At 60.4% G+C, this 15,048-nt stretch overlaps 2 protein-coding genes across 7 annotated transcripts in view; one reads left to right on the top strand and one right to left on the bottom strand.

Moving 5' to 3' along the window:
• Nucleotides 1-3,563, top strand: part of BAD (BCL2 associated agonist of cell death) — a 21,632-nt gene extending 18,069 nt beyond the window's left edge. For all 4 annotated transcript variants that reach the window (XM_017537264.2, XM_017537262.2, XM_017537263.2 and 1 more), the window contains exons 3-4: nucleotides 2,059-2,249; nucleotides 3,057-3,563. In XM_017537264.2, coding sequence (XP_017392753.1) covers nucleotides 2,059-2,249; nucleotides 3,057-3,182 — 317 coding nt within the window. In that variant the 3' untranslated portion in view covers nucleotides 3,183-3,563. The remainder of the gene's footprint in view (nucleotides 1-2,058; nucleotides 2,250-3,056) is intronic.
• Nucleotides 3,564-3,969: 406 nt separating this feature from the next.
• PLCB3 (phospholipase C beta 3) overlaps nucleotides 3,970-15,048 on the bottom strand; it is a 19,230-nt gene continuing 8,151 nt past the window's right edge. Inside the window, exons 13-32 of one of the 3 annotated variants that reach the window (XM_017537252.2) lie at nucleotides 14,760-14,946; nucleotides 13,778-13,983; nucleotides 12,187-12,283; nucleotides 12,018-12,102; nucleotides 11,627-11,751; nucleotides 11,143-11,297; nucleotides 10,897-11,058; nucleotides 10,118-10,217; nucleotides 9,920-10,024; nucleotides 9,615-9,706; nucleotides 8,625-8,778; nucleotides 8,502-8,537; nucleotides 8,200-8,392; nucleotides 7,686-7,836; nucleotides 7,522-7,598; nucleotides 7,329-7,418; nucleotides 6,857-6,914; nucleotides 6,134-6,220; nucleotides 5,813-6,032; nucleotides 3,970-4,885 (exon numbers count right to left, since the gene is read on the bottom strand). In XM_017537252.2, coding sequence (XP_017392741.1) covers nucleotides 5,829-6,032; nucleotides 6,134-6,220; nucleotides 6,857-6,914; nucleotides 7,329-7,418; nucleotides 7,522-7,598; nucleotides 7,686-7,836; nucleotides 8,200-8,392; nucleotides 8,502-8,537; nucleotides 8,625-8,778; nucleotides 9,615-9,706; nucleotides 9,920-10,024; nucleotides 10,118-10,217; nucleotides 10,897-11,058; nucleotides 11,143-11,297; nucleotides 11,627-11,751; nucleotides 12,018-12,102; nucleotides 12,187-12,283; nucleotides 13,778-13,983; nucleotides 14,760-14,946 — 2,364 coding nt within the window. In that variant the 3' untranslated portion in view covers nucleotides 3,970-4,885; nucleotides 5,813-5,828. Of the gene's footprint in view, nucleotides 6,033-6,133; nucleotides 6,221-6,856; nucleotides 6,915-7,328; nucleotides 7,419-7,521; nucleotides 7,599-7,685; nucleotides 7,837-8,199; nucleotides 8,393-8,501; nucleotides 8,538-8,624; nucleotides 8,779-9,614; nucleotides 9,707-9,919; nucleotides 10,025-10,117; nucleotides 10,218-10,896; nucleotides 11,059-11,142; nucleotides 11,298-11,626; nucleotides 11,752-12,017; nucleotides 12,103-12,186; nucleotides 12,284-13,777; nucleotides 13,984-14,759; nucleotides 14,947-15,048 lie in introns of all 3 variants that reach the window. The other 2 variants (XM_037741644.1, XM_017537251.2) reach the window with 2 other exon arrangements.

Consider the following 15,048-nt stretch of genomic DNA (forward strand, 5'->3'; position numbering starts at 1 on the left):
GCCTCCTGTGTTCAATTGATTCTCCTGCCTCAGCCTCCCGAGTAGCTGGGACTACAGGCTCGTGCCACCACATCTGGCTAATTTTTGTATTTTTAGTAGAGACAGGGTTTCACCATGTTGGTCAGGCTGGTCTCAAACTTTGACCAGCATTTTGGGAGGCCAAGGCCGGCAGATCACCTAAGATCGGGAGTTCCAGACCAACCTGACCAAATAGCCACTAAAAATACAAAATTAGCCGGGTATGGTGGCACATACCTGTCATCCCAACTACTCAGGAGGCTGAGGCAGGAGAATCACTTTAACATGAGAGGTGGAGGTTGCGGTGAGCTGAGACTGGGCTGTTGCACTCCAGCCTGGGCAAAAAGAGCCAAACTTTGTCTCAAAAAAAAAAAAGCACCCAAACAGACCACAGTAGGCGTACCTCTGAACAATAACCCATAGAGTACTTGCAGCCTAGAGAGCACTTTATTATTAATTATTATTATTATTATTTTGAGACAGAGTCTCACTCTGCATCACTGCAACCTCCACCCCTGGGTTCAAGCGTTTCTCCTGCTTCAGCCTCCTGAGTAGCTGCAACTACAGGTGTGAACTACCACACCTGGCTAATATTTGTATCTTTAGTAGACATGAAGTTTCACCGAGTTCAAGGCTTCAAACTCCTGACCTCAGGTGATCCACCCACCTCAGCCTCCCGAAATGCTGAAATTACAGGTGTGGCACCCCACGTGGCCTTCTTTTATTATTATGATTTTTTAATTAATAGAGACAGGGTTTTGCAATGCTGCCCAGGCTGATCTTGAACTCCTGGACTCAAGCCATCTGCCTGCCTTGGCCTCCCAAAGTGCTGGGATTACAGGCGTGCGGTATCCTGCCCAGCCACAAAGCACTTTTACATTTTTAATTTTATGTGACCGACCTTTATACCGCCACTGGGACTCAAGGCTAGGATTGTCCCCTCATCAAGGTGAGAGTCAACACAGGCTCAGAGAGTCAAAGGCTGGCTAGACAAGGGGAGAGGCGCAGAGCTCAGCTGATCATCACTGGACTCTGGGTTCCACCGAACCCCTGGAACTTTCCAGCCTCAGGCCTCCACAGCTTCACAGGAACTGAGCAAGTCAACGCTCTAAGCTTCTGTCTCCTCACCTAAGCACGTTAGTGCTCACCTCCAGGGTGGTTAGGAGGACAATGAGGGAATGTCTTGGCCTGCACATACGTGCTCCATCAGTGGTACCTAAAAACGTCCACAGTTCCAGACACCATCTCCAGAGCAGGCGCTGTGAGGGGTGCAGACATGTAGCAGACAGGTCCTTCCTCTCCAGGGGCCTCTGCAGGTCCCTTGCAGAGCTGGCATTCAGTCCTGCCAGCTGTGGCAGGACACCTTCCTGTTCAAGGGATTAGCTTCCTCGGATATAAAATAAACATGATGAAATAGCTACCAACCCGGGAGTTGCCAGGAGACCCCATGAAGGTTCTGCACTAATAATTGTAACTAGTTTTTCTTTCTTTCTTTTTTTTTTTTTTTTTGAGATGGAGTTTCCCTCTTGTTGCCCAGACTGGCGTGCAATGGTGTGATCTTGGCCCACCTCAACCTCCGCCTCCCGGGTTCAAGTGATTCTCCTGTCTCAGCCTCCCGAGTGGCTGGGATTACAGGCATGCCATCACACCCGGCTAATATTTGTATTTTTAGTAGAGACAGGGTTTCTCCATGTTGATCAGGCTGGTCTCGAACTCTTGACCTCAGCTGATCCGCCTGCTTCGCCCTCAAGTGCTGGGATTACAGGCGTGAGCCACCGCGCCCAGGAGTAGCTAGTATTTCTTATCCCTTATTTTGTGCCAGGCACAGGGCCCCATTCATTACTGGCACTCAGTAAGGATTCGTGGGATTAATAAGAAGTTAACCTTAATCTTCACCAAAGGCCCCTGAGAGGTGGGCTGTGATGCGTCCCTGGGAGACCCATGAGTGCGCCTGCAGAGCTGACGGGGAGGGTTCAGGCAGGGCCTGGGGCTTAGAGGAGCTGAGATTAACGTCGCCCTTTACCCACTGACCCTCTGCAGGCGCTGGGGCTGTGGAGACCCGGAGTCGCCACAGATCGTACCCCGCAGGGACGGAGGAGGACGAAGGGATGGAGGAGGAGCCCAGCACCTTTCGGGGCCGTTCGCGCTCGGCACCCCCCAACCTCTGGGCAGCACAGCGCTATGGCCGCGAGCTCCGGAGGATGAGTGACGAGTTCGTGGACTCCTTTAAGGTGAGCGCCGGTCCCCAGCGTGCCAAGACCTGCAGTCCCAGGACGCCCCCCTCCTGTCTGTTCTTTCCTGTCCCAAGACACGCCCGGATCTGGTCCCACGACCCCTCCCCAACGCCGTCCGGTCCCTTCCTAGCTCCAGAGCATTCTCGGATCTGTAGTCACAGGATCTTACCCCCTCCCCCTACCTCTTCCCTTCCGAATCCCCGGGCAGGCGGGACTCCCCGACCTGGGCGGGGCGGGGGGGGGGGAGTCCCAAGACATGCTGGGATCTGTAGCCTAGATCCCGCTCCAGGCCAAAGCTCCTGGGTTCCCCGCATTCTCGGAGGGCCAGGCATGCTGGTATTTGTGCTCCTGGCTGGCACCTGGATGCTCTTTCGCCCAGGCTGGAGTGCAGTGGTGTGATCACGGCTCACCGCAGCCTGGAACTCCTGGCCTCAATCCTCCCGCCTCAACCTCCCAAAGTGATAGGATTACAGGCGCTCACCACCGCTCCCAGCCCTTTAATTCTTGAATTGCGGTCCCATCTTCTGAGTGCTAAGTTTCCAGCTCTGGCCTTTCCATGTAGGACCCTAGGTATCCTCCCTTCCCGTCCCCGGCAAGGAGTTCCTGGGATCTAACCAGTCCCCATTCCTAAGGGCCCATGCGTCCTCCCAAGCGTCCCAGACCACCCAGCCTGAAGCCTGCTGGAAGTTGCGGCCTTCATTATCTCCCCCGGATCTCAGAGGAGGGGTCACGGAAGTGGACGGTCTGGCTCGAGCCGCCCTGGTAATCTAACTCATGTAACCCTTTTCTCCCTACACCCGGAAGGGACTTCCTCGCCCGAAGAGCGCGGGCACAGCAACGCAGATGCGGCAAAGCGCCAGCTGGACGCGAGTCATCCAGTCCTGGTGGGATCGGAACTTGGGCAGGGGAGGATCCGCTCCCTCCCAGTGACCTTCGCTCCACATCCCAAAACTCCACCCGCTCTTATCGCCCTGAGTGGCCATCTTGGATATGGGCGGAAGTGCTTCCTGCAGGCCTTATGCAAAAAAAGGATCCGTGCCATCTCTTTCGGAGGGAGGGCTGACCCAGATTCCCTTCCGGTGCGTGTGAAGCCGCGGAAGGCTTGTTCCCATCGGAAGTTTTGCGTTTTCCGCCCGAAGCCCCCGGAAGTGGCTCCGTGGCCCCGCCCTTCGGTACCGGGCTGCCCCCAGACGCCTGAGCCAAGTCTCGAACCAGGCTTCACCGTTGCGTCAGCGGGATCGAGCCCCAGCGATGCCCCGCGGGCCGCGCTCGCTACCAAATGTTAATAAAGCCCGCGTCTGTGCCGCCGAAGCTTCTCTGTACATCGACTGGGGCTCCGCGGGCCGGGGTAGTGCTCTCACAGATACTTTCAAAAGAGGCCGTTGTCTTACGAGGGAAACTGAGTCTTTGCGGGACACCCAGCGACAGAGACGGAAGGGATCGGGGCGGCTCTCGGGCCAGGGCTGCGCGGCCCAAGTCCAAGTGCCCAGCATGCGCTTTGGGTCCGCAGCGCTGCCGGCCGCCCGATCCTGCGCTGTGCAAACCGTGCTGCGGCCCCCCAGGGAGAGTTACTGGCTCCTATTTGGGTCAGCCCTTGCCAGCAGCTACTGTGTGGCCGGCCTAGGGCCAGCGCTGCCCGGGGACGGGAGACGCGGGGCGAGAGGGAGTAGCGGAGCTGGACTGGGAGCAGGGTGGTCATTGGAAACCGAGGCTTCACGCGGGGACCCGGACAGACCGGGGGCTCCGTTCCAGAAAGATTTATTGGCGCCCCCCATAACTCGAGTCGGTGCTTGGTGCTGGGTACAGAGATGCGTTGCGCCATGGCTCTGCTCGTGGAAGCGCCCGAAGGCCCGGAGTCGGCGGGGCAGTCAGGGAGGGCTTCAGGAAGGAGGCGGCTAGAGCTGCGACCTGAAGGTGAGGTGGGGGAGGGGGATGGCCATCCCTCCTGGCGCGCGGGGAAGAGTGGACCCATGGAAGGATGGGGAAGCAGCAGAGGCCAGCCTTCTGAGAGGCTGGAATGTCACACCCAGGAGTTAGCAATTTAGCTGGTATTTGAGGACCCAGGAACTGATTTGGAGTGCGTCCCTCAGTGGACACCAGCCAGAGTCAGGGAGATGGGAGTTGGCTGCTAAGGGGCCTGGATAAAGAATACACTGGAGTGGGCAGGACCGGGTCCCACAGCAGAAGTGAGGAAGGCTGGGGCCGTGGCATTGACCCTGAGGGGAGGAGGGCCCTACCGAGGAGCCTGTTTCCCTGGCCTCCCCACCCCATCTGTTTGAGGCCGCAGCAAAAACAAAGCAAAGAAAATACTCAATTGGCAGGAGATAAGCCCAGATAAGAGGCTGCCTTCCCCTGGAGGAGGGATGCAGGCGGGCAGCCTGGGAAGCGCCAGGAAGCTGGGAGAGGCCTTGAAGAGGTGCCAGGCCAACCCTGCTGGGAGCCGGCCCCACCCTCGAGCCCTTGTTGTGGGCTCTTTGCCACTCTTCGCTGGTCCCGAGGCACGGGACAGGTCCAGGTTGGCCGAAGACAGTCCACCACGGAGGGTCCAGGCCTGCCCTGCCTCCAGATCAGGACGTCTTGACTGAGCTGTGGCCTGGCACACGAGAGATGGCTCCGGGCCTCAGTCTCCTCATCTGTAAAACAGGCACAACATCTCCCTCACAGGGATGAGGGGATGCCAGGTGGCCCAGCCCCTGCGTGTCTGACTGTCCACTTCCCTTCCCCCAGCATCACAGGCAGGCCTACTGCCCACCTCTCTCCGAAGGCCCGGGCCCCCTAGTGTGGGGCAGGTTCTCTGCCCTGCTCCACCCTGGCCGATCTGTCACCCGATAGAGTCAGCTGCCTGTCGGGGGCCCAGAGCAGCCAGGGCGGAAGATGCTAGGCGTTTGGGTCATATCAGGCCACAGGAAAGGGGGCAGGGAAGGCTTCCTGAAGCAGAGGCCTGAGCCTCAACGAAGAGAGAACAGGGAGAGCCTTGGAAGGAAGAAAGTCATGGGGAGGGGGAACAGGAACAGTGGCCTGGAGGCAGACAGCACAGGCAGAGGAAGGCCACAGACGCTGGCAGGCTCGGCAGGGCAGGCTCAGGTTCAACCAGCAGCCCTTTGCTGGAGGCATGACCTCAACCCCACCAAAGGCCCGAAGCCTATTTCATAGATGAGGAAACTTAGGGCCCAGAGTCCTCTCACCCCAAATCACACTGCACACAGGGTCCCTGAAATCCACTTTTATTCATGTAAAAAAATCCCCAAAGAGTAGAGAAAAAATGTGACTCCGACTTCCCGGGGCTCCGAGTCTCCAGCCAGCTCTCCCGGGACGGGAAGGAGACTGCAAGATCGAGGGTGTGGGTGTCACGAGGAGCAAGGCCCTGAGCAGGGCCCCAACTGAGAACTTAGGGCAGGAAGGAGGGGCCCCAGGAGGATGAAGGGAGTTAGCTGAGGTACTTGCCCTGGGTTTAAAAAAATAAAATTTCTAGAGATAAAAAGTTAAAAAAAAAAAAAAAAAAGGCTTAGTGTCGTTGCCTCCTGCCCTCCACCCAGTGCCCACCCTGGCCCTGCGGCCACCTCGTGCTCAGCCAGTTCAGAGCTGCGTGTTCTCCTCCTGGCTCTCCGAGTCAGCACCCGACAGGTGCCCGCTGCTCCCGGGTGCGTGACCGTTGCTGGCACAGGCCACCAGAGGCCTGTCCCCCAGCCCCTCTGGCGTCTCGCCCAGCAGGCTCCGGCGGATCTCCTGGGGCAGCCTCGCCCGCTGCTCCTGACACTCCTGGGCCAGCTGAGCCAGCAGCTGTGGGAGGAGGATGATCACAGGGAGGCCTGGCTGCCCTGCACCCCGCCTGCCCGCCTGCCCTGCACCCCGCCTGCCCTCCTGCCCGCCTGTGGCCTCACCATGGGCTCCTCTTCTGCCAGCTGTTGCAGGACCTGCTGCTGCCCCGCCACAAGACGGTCGTGCCGCTGCTTCTGGGCCTCCTCCAGCTACAGGGGTGGGCAAGGGCTCAGCTGAGCCCGGAGGGAGGGGCTTGGGCCTCGGGGCTTTGGCTGGGCATAGAAGCCAGGTGGGCAAGGCCAGGGACAGTGGCCTCACGCGTGTAATTCCAGCACTTTGAAAGGCTGAGGCAGGCGGGTCCCCTGAGGTCAGGAGTTAGAGACCAGCCTGACCAACATGGTGAAATCCCATCTCTACTAAAAATACAAAAATTAGCCGGGCGTGGTGGCGCGTGTCTGTAATCCCAGCCACTCGGGAGGCTGAGGCACAATCGCTTAAACCCAGAAGGCAGAGGCTGCAGTGAGCTGAGATCACAGCACTGCACTCCAGCCTGGGTGACATACTGAGACTCTGTCTCAAAGAAAAATAAGAAGTCAGGTGGCCGAAGGCTCCCAGGGTGGTGTAACAGGGCTGTGAAAGCACCAGGCCTGAGGACACCAAAGCCAGGGACACTGATGCAGACAGCTGGCTCTGGGTATGATGTGGGCACCCTGGGGCTGTTGGGCATTCGGGAAAGGTTCTAGAAGAACCTTGAGGGCAACATGGCACCAGGCCAGGCATGGAGACCGGTGTCTGATGAGTGAAGGAAGGGAGGTGGGGTAGGGTGGGCTGGGAACCTGACTCACCCGACGGATGGAGTTGACAGACTCAGTGATGTGCCGACGATTAATCTCTGTCAGTTCCCTGCACAGGAGCAACGCAGGATGGCTCAGCACCCAGGCACCCGCCCTGCCCCCCCAAATACCCAAATGCCCCAGGCAACCGCCCTGCCCCCCCAAATACCCCAGGCACCTGCCCTGCCTCCCCAGTGCCCAGACAGCCCAGGCATCCACCCTGCCTCCCCAGTGCCCAGACGGCCCAGGCATCCACCCTGCCTCCCCAGTGCCCAGACACAGCCCAGGCACCCGCCCTGCCCCCCCAAATACCCCAGGCACCCGCCCTGCCTCCCCAGTGCCCAGATGGCCCAGGCATCCACCCTGCCTCCCCAGTGCCCAGACACAGCCCAGGCACCCGCCTTGTCCCCCTAGTCCCCAGATGGCCCAGGCACCCACCCTGCCTCCCCAGTGCCCACATGGCCCCCAGCGCAGGTGCCCTTACACCTCCTTCTTATGCTTGTCTCTCGTCTTGGCCTCCGAGATGCTGTTGTGGCGCTTTCTGTCCAGGATCTTCTGTAGCTCCTTCTTCTCCCTGGAGAAGCCGGCAGGGGAAGAGGAGCAGTCAGCAGCAGAAGCACAGACTCCGCCCTCCTCCTGGCGCCCAGAGCCCCCCATAGACCATCCTGGCCCTTCACCTCTCGTTCGTCTCCTTCAGCCTCTTGAACTGAGTTGTGTTTGCATCAAGGACGACCTCCCTGAGCCGCTGCTGAGCCTGTGGACACAGGGGACCCGATGGGTGACGCTGGGCTGATGACAGGTCTATCCAGGAGGCTTTCCCTGGCCACCGAGGGCCCCTCACCTGTTTCAGGTGCTCCAGCCTCCGCTGGGCCTCTGCGTCCGCCTGGGCCTCCCGCAGCTCCAGCAGGCTCTGCACCTGTCTGTTCTGGAACTCCTGATAGCGCTTCGCCTCGTCCTCCCCCTCCTTTGAGTCCTCGTCAGCGGCCCCACCTCTGTGAGGAGAACCCCTCTGGGTGACACTTGGGTCCACCACATGGGACTGGAACAGGGAGGGTGCGAGGGAGGGTGCTCATCCTGCAGGCGATGGCAGACACCACCCTGTGTGGCCAGGTCTGTTATGCAAACCAGGAGGCCGTTAGCACCACCCAAGTGAAGGGAGCCTGTTTGGGCAACAAGCTCCTCATGGGGGACTTCAAAAGAGATGTCACTCCCCGGGGGCCACCGGGGGCCTGGCGTGGAGCCTCCTGTCCTTGCATTGAACCCTCCTCCCTGCAACCCATCTCCATGCCCAGCAACCCCCATGTTCACATCAGCACCCCCAACACACCCAGCACCCAGCCAGGCTGGACACTCACAGGGCACCAGGCCGCGGCCGGCACCTGCTCTCTGCCTGTGCCTGAGCCAGGCCGTCCAGCAGGCGGCGGGTGAGGGTGACCACCTTCCGCTGATGCTTCTTGCGCAGCTCCCGAAGCTCTCGCTCCTGCCGGCTCCGGAGCTTGACCAGAGCCTTGTGTCCTCGGAGCTCGTCCAGCGGGGTGGGGGCCACCTCTGGGAGTGGCAAAGCAGAGGTGGGCAGGGGGCAGGGGAACAGGACTGGGGCAGGCCAACCTGCAGGGCAGCCACTGCGCCCCCCTGCCTCCAGGTACCCCGCCCCTACCTGAGAGAATGCTGGCAATGAGATCGTCGCGCTGCCCTGGGGAGCAGAGGCCCGGTGAGGAGCTGGAGGACAGGGCAGTGGGGCGCCTCCCCTCGGCCCACCCCTGGCCAGGCCACTCCTTACCTGGGCTGCTCAGAGAGGCGCTGGTAGGGGAGGTGGCAGGGCCGGGGGGCCGGCGTGGGGAGGCATCCAGTGGGCTAGAGCTGGGGTTTGGGGACAGCTGAGACCCCAGCTGCTGAGACTGGGTGTCCTGGCATGTCTCATGGCCAGCCTGAGCCTGTGGGGAGAAAGGAGAATGCTCTTTCCAGAATGCTGTTGCCTCTGGGCCCTTCTGTCCTCCACCACCCCCCGGGGCCCCCAGCACCCCCCATCAGCCTCCCTTAGCCCAACTGCTGGGCTCCTTTGTGACAGGAGGCTGTCTGGGCACCTGCAGAGGAGAGGTATAGATCATGCCTTTCTGAGCCCTTTTTCCACATGGGCTGTGGAGAAGATAACGTAACAGCCACTGCCTGTGCTCAGGAACTCCCAGATTGTTCTGGAAAGGCCTGACCAAGTCCCGAGCCTCCTCTCCTCCCCTGCCCACGTCCTCCACCCTTGCATACAGTCGCTCATTTTCCTTGCTTCTCAGCTCCTGATTAAATCAACAAAGGATGAGACCGCAGAGTGGGCACCAGCCTCTCCGCTAACAGCTCCGGGCAGCCCTAATTGCTGTCATCTCTCCCTACCCGCCTGCCGCAGGCCCCAGGGGACTGGGTCTGTAAGCGCAGGTGAACCTCTGCGCCTGACTCCTCCCCACGGAGGCCACTGCCCTCCTCATGGCTCCCAGGACCCCACGTCTGAGCAGCTTCTGTGGCTTCGCACTGCCCTGACGCAGTGGCTGGGACCCCTGTACCCCCATGTGGAGCCTGCATGGAGCTGGAGGAATTCCAGCCCAGGTCTGACCTGAAGGCCTCCTGAATGCAAATGGGTGGTTTTCATCTCCTCAAAATCCCAGGGCTGCCAAGCTTACTGAGCTAGAGAGACCAGAAGCCCCCATGCCACGTGGCCACAGCTGTCATGTCCAGTGGCCCCCTGGGTCACAGCAAGCCTAGGCCCTGCTCAGACCCGGCTCACCTCACTCTCACCAATGAGGGCAGCCAGTTGGCGGGCCCTCTGGTCCATCAGGCTGACGTGCTTAATGGGGTTGATCAAGGCCTCCGCGTAGTCTGGGGGGGAGGCAGAAGGCCAGGGTTTCAGAGACGGAGCCCCCAAGCCACACCCTGCCCACCAGCCCTGGTCTCAGTGAGGAATTGCGGAACTTGTCCTCGGGTCTGTTCACCACTCAGTTGGGGCCACCCAGCTCGGCCACCCCCAGGCCCTGAGGATGGCCCTTGTCCCTCACTCTCCCTGGCCAGTCTGGCCCCCAAACCCTGGCTCACCCTGGTGGTCGTCAGGAATGTAGTCCGAGGCCTCGGTGTAGATGAGCAGGGCCGGCAGGCACAGCGGTTGGTTGGCCTCGTTCCGCAGGCAGACATAGTGGTACCCTGGGTGGGCAGGAGGGCAACGTTGGGTTGCTGGGTCCGGTGGGGCCCCTACCCACTGCCCGCTGTGCTGCCCAGAGCCCACCAAGGCCTCACCAGAGCGGATGGCAGAGACAGGCAGGATCCGGTGCCCCACGAATTTGCCGCCCTCCTCAAAGGCTGCGATGCGAAGCGAAGCCAGCGTGGGCAGCACCACCTGCGGGCCAGACCGGAGCTGAGCCTCGGGGCTGACCCCGGACCGCTGTGGCCGCCACAGCTCCCCACAGCCATCAAAGCCCAGCAGAGCAAACCTTTAGCTGAGCTGACCCACTGACCATCAGTCACCATCGCCACTGAGCTGACGGCTGACCCCACCTCCACAGCCTGGCCTAGTAGATGACTGCAGCTATCAGGACCCTGTGGCAAGACGACAGGCACCCAGGCTCCTAGGGCCCCTACAGACAGCTCTGGTCACTGCCAGTTTAGAAACGGAGTGAGCCATAAGCAGGAAGCGCGAACACACCACCCAGGTTGGGAGCAGAGGCTGTGTCCACAAGGGGCTGGGGGAGGTGTGGGAGAGCGGACGTGGGCTTGGGGTTGTGACCTCAGCTCCTGCCTCGGAGATGGGGCGGGCTGTGTCCACTCCTTGCAGGGGACACAAGACCTCTAGCTGGCACTCCCCCATCCCCATCTCACCTTCTCACCCTGGTCTCTTCCCCTGAGGAGGACAGGGAGTCTGACGCTGGGACAGGCAGCTCCTGGGAGACCCCAGGCGCCCCCCACTTTCTGATCCCCAGTCACCAGCAGTCTGCCTGGTTCCTGTTCTCCCACCTGAGAGCCGGGGCAGTCGGGGCTGGACCTGCCTGTGCCTGGGTGGGCGAGGGTGCCGGGCTCACCTTGGGGAAGGCAAACGGCTCCTCGTCCCACACGGGGTTGAAGGAGTTCCCCTGAGAGGTCCGGGTGCGGTACTTGCGCCGCGTGTCAACAGGGAGGCCGAACATGTCCACCTCCACGTAGATGCCCACCTTCCTGTCGGATAGGAACTGCCCCGAGATCACCTGGGGGGCAGGGCAGGGAGGGTGAGGCTGCTGCGAGGGTCCTGCCCCAAGGACACCCCCAGCCTGAGCCCTCCCAGGCCCCACCTTGACCCGCAAGGCGTTGGCCACGATGCCATCCACGATGACCTCGGTGAAGGGGTCGAAGGATTTGTCCGGCCGCCGCATGAACTCCGGCTTGAGCAGGTACCCGCTGCGCCCATTGTACTCGAACACGCCCGCGTTGAGCTGCATCGCCACATCTGGGCAGCGGGGGCAGGTCAAGCAGGGCAGGCATCAGGCAGGATGGTGCCATGTGGGGGAATGGGAGATCGTCAGGGGTCAGATGGCGTCCAAGGCCCAGGGTCAGGAGTGGGTTCAAATAGCATCGGGGTCCAGATCCAGGGCAGATCAGACAGGGGAGGGGTCTGGCATCAGTCAAGGGCAGGAGGCAGGGTGAGTCGGGGGCTGGGTTCGCCTGGAATCTGGGATTAGACAGGGTCAGAGGTCCTTTCAGGCAAGACCAGCAGCATTGTGAGTCAGAGGTCAGCAAGACTGAGGGTCAGGGTCAAGACAGAGGCCCAGGGCTCACCCAGGGTCTGGAAGTTGAGTGCAACGAGCTGGCACCCTACGTTCCAGAAGAGCTGGGGCATGTAGTTGGAGGAGTCCACGCGGGTGCCCTTGGGGTAGATGCGGCTGAGCTGCTGCTTGTTGTATCTGAGGTTGGCGGTCAGGGGCCACACGGGTGCCAGGGCCCACACTGTCAGCCTCCACCTCCAGCCTCAGCCAGGTGCTCCTGTGACCCCCCAAATCCAGCCCCTCCGTTTCTCAGCCTCGCCATCCCCCTGAGACTGCCTGGACCTGCCCAAGCCCTAGGCCAGGGTGCAGGAGGACCAGCAGCCTGTGCAGGAGGCACACGCGGACACAGGACACTCCGAGTGCCCCACCCTGGCCTGCCCGCCCACGGTGCCTTGAAAGGATACTCCACAAACTCCATGGGGCTCTTGGTCAGCTGCTCCATGGCCTTGGTCTCCACGAAGGACGACATCTCGAAGCATTTGTTCCTCTCTGTGGGGTGAGCCAGGTGAGGGCGTCAGGCCTGGCAGGGATGAGCTGGGCAAGCCCCCACGCCCGCCACCCACCCCTACTCACTTCGAGCAGCCTCAAAGGACTTGAACTTGACAGGCTCGATGTAGTTGACAAGCGTGGACATCTCCTCGGTGGCATTGACCTCGCTGCTGGCTGTGCCCTGTGGGCCCCAACCCAGGGTCGGCAGTGCCACTCCCACCACAGGGGACAGTCCCTCACCTGCCCCCCATGAAGGAGGCGCTGACCCTCTTCCCATCACTACACACGCACCGCTGCTGGTGCCCACACTCTTCTCCCCGGGGTCCCACTGATGCGCCCTGGACGCCACCCAGCCACTCCTCTTCTCCCTGATCCTCAGAGGCTGGAGCCCGTCACCCCCATGCCCAGGGGTTCAGTCACATCCATCCCCAGCCCGAGTCTCCAGTCCCCATCTTGCCACCTCCTCTCAGGTGGCTCACAGGATCCTCAAACTCAGCCCTTCCAACGGTGACTCCTGGGCACCCCTCACCACACCTTCCGTTCCTCTGGGCTCCTCTCGGATCTGACCTCTTATGACAGCCAGGCTGACTTTTTTTTTTTTTTGAGACAGAGTCTTGCTCTTTCGTCTTTCAGGATGGAGTGCAACGGTGCAATCTCACTGCAGCCTCCGCTTCCTCCCCGGCTCAAGCAATTTTCCTGCCTCAGCCTCCCAAATAGCTGGGACTACAGGCGCCTGCCATCTTGACAGTCTAATTTATGTATTTTTAGTAGAGATGGGGTTTCACCATGTTAGCCAGGCTGGTCTTGAACTCCCAACCTCAGACAAGCCTCCCATGTCGGCCTCCCAAAGTGCTAGGATTACAGGCGTGAGCCACCTCACTTGGCCTATACAGCGGTTACACTTGTCATTACTTTTGCTGAATCATTTGGGAGTGAACTGCAGACATCATATCCTTTACCCATAAATACTTCAGCATGTATGGACATTCTCTTATATGACTCCAGTACAATAATTCAATTCAGGAAACAAAACATTAACGTATTATCTAATTTCTAGTCCATCTTTAAATTTCATTAATTGCCCCAGTAATTGTCTTTATAGCGATGTCTGTTTTTTTTTTTTTTTTTTTTTTGAGGCACAGTCTCCCTGGCTGGAGTGCAGTGGCACGATCTCAGCTCGCTGCAACCTCCACCTCCCAGGTTCAAGCAATTCTTATGCCTCCGCCTCCCGAGTAGCTGGGCTTGGAGGTATGAGTCACCACACCCGGCTCAGACTGAGTTTTTCTGTACCACTCCTCACAGCTCCTCAACACTTCCCATGACGATGCTCCCCGCTCCTGCACCCCCTGGCCCTGCCACAGGGCCTTTGCACATGCTGTCCCACTTCCTGAGGTCTGCCTGCCCCACCTCCCTGCCCAGCAGGCTCCCTGTCCTCTGCCAGTTCTGTCTGCTAGCTTATCCCTCCTGGGCCACACCAGCAGCAGAACTGAATACTTGTTTACATGCCTGATGCTAAAGACCCCTCCTTCCACCTTCACTGACACCCACACTGAGCCCCAGGAGGCAGAGGTGACGTCAGTCTTGTTGATGGTCAGACCCAGCCCCAGTGGAGGTAATAAACTGCTTCTGAGGTAAAGATGCTACCTTCCCCACCTGCCCGCCCTGTGGGCCTCACCTCATCTGTGGTCGGCTTTTTGGGGTCTGTCTGTTCCTCTTCTTCCTCGTCTTCCTCCTCATCCTCACGGTCAGCAGGTCCAAGAGCATAGGGGCCCCGGTTCAGGCCCTCCTCGCCCAAAGATTTTCGAAGCTCCAGGCTGGGCTTCTCGAGCGCCCCCTCCTCCCCATTGCTTAGGCCTGGGCAGCTGTCAGAGCTGGGAGACCCTGCAGAGGACAGGGCCACAGGGTCAGGGGTCAGGACCACATGTCTGCTCAGGAGGCCTGGAGGGGTTGTTCCCAGTGTGTGCTAAGGTGACTCGGTGGAGAAGTCACAGGGTACTCCAAGGCAGTGTGGCTGGCGGAGAGGCCAAGAGGTCAGGGGTCGGACAGTATCAAACCGAACAGAGGTTGAGAGGGGTCATAGGTCAAAGGTGAAGGTCTAGGGTGGTGTTCAGCTGGGAGGTGGGGTGGCTCAGTGGGATGAGAAGTCAGGAAGTTAGGAACTGCAGCCTTGACAGTGGGGTAAGGGATGACAGCAGGGTTATAGGTCAGGGGTTAGTCAGAGCCATGTCCAAGGAGGGGGCATAGTGAGGTGAATAGTCAGGGGTGAGAGGTCAGAGGTCAGCTGAAATGATAACCAACTGGGCAGGTAGACTCAGTGGGGGCTTAGAGGTCTGAGGTCACACACAAGGTGTGGGATGTGGTTCACCGAGGTCAGAGGTCAGCCTTCAGAGCCATCACCGGGTTGTGGGGAGGCTCTGAGGGGTGAGAGACTGAGGTTGGGGGTCAGAAGTAGGGGTACAGCTCAGTGAGGCATGCATCTGAGGTCAGCCAACGGGTAGTAGGAGAGGTCGGGTGTGGGGACAGGCGCAGAGAGGCGGGACAGGTCCATGGGTCTATGGGAGGGTGGGCTGGGGTTCTGGGTTGAAGTGGCACCGTGCCTGGAGCATAAGGCCAGAGGCTAGGGTTGGGTCAGGGTCCCAGGCCGGGCCGGGGCCTACCAAGCTGCGGGGAGGAGGGCTCGGTGGTGGCGGAGCTCTCGCTCAGGGCCGAGTTGCTCTGTTCCAGCGGCCGCTTGCGCCCGGCGCCGTCTGGGCCACCCGTCCTAGGCTGGTGCCGCTTCTTGTTCTTCACCAGGATTCGTCCCATCAGGTCCTGGGGGCTGGGCAGGGGGACGCCTGGGGCCAGCTGGGCAAGCATGGATGGGTCAGGGCCTTGGACTGGGTCTGCAACCCCCACCCTGGCTCCGAGCCCCCACCCTGGCCCCCACGCCCCCACCCTGGCCCCCAC

The sequence above is a fragment of the Cebus imitator genome, unplaced genomic scaffold, assembly GCF_001604975.1.
Source record: "Cebus imitator isolate Cc_AM_T3 unplaced genomic scaffold, Cebus_imitator-1.0 Scaffold102, whole genome shotgun sequence".
NCBI lineage: Eukaryota > Metazoa > Chordata > Mammalia > Primates > Cebidae > Cebus > Cebus imitator.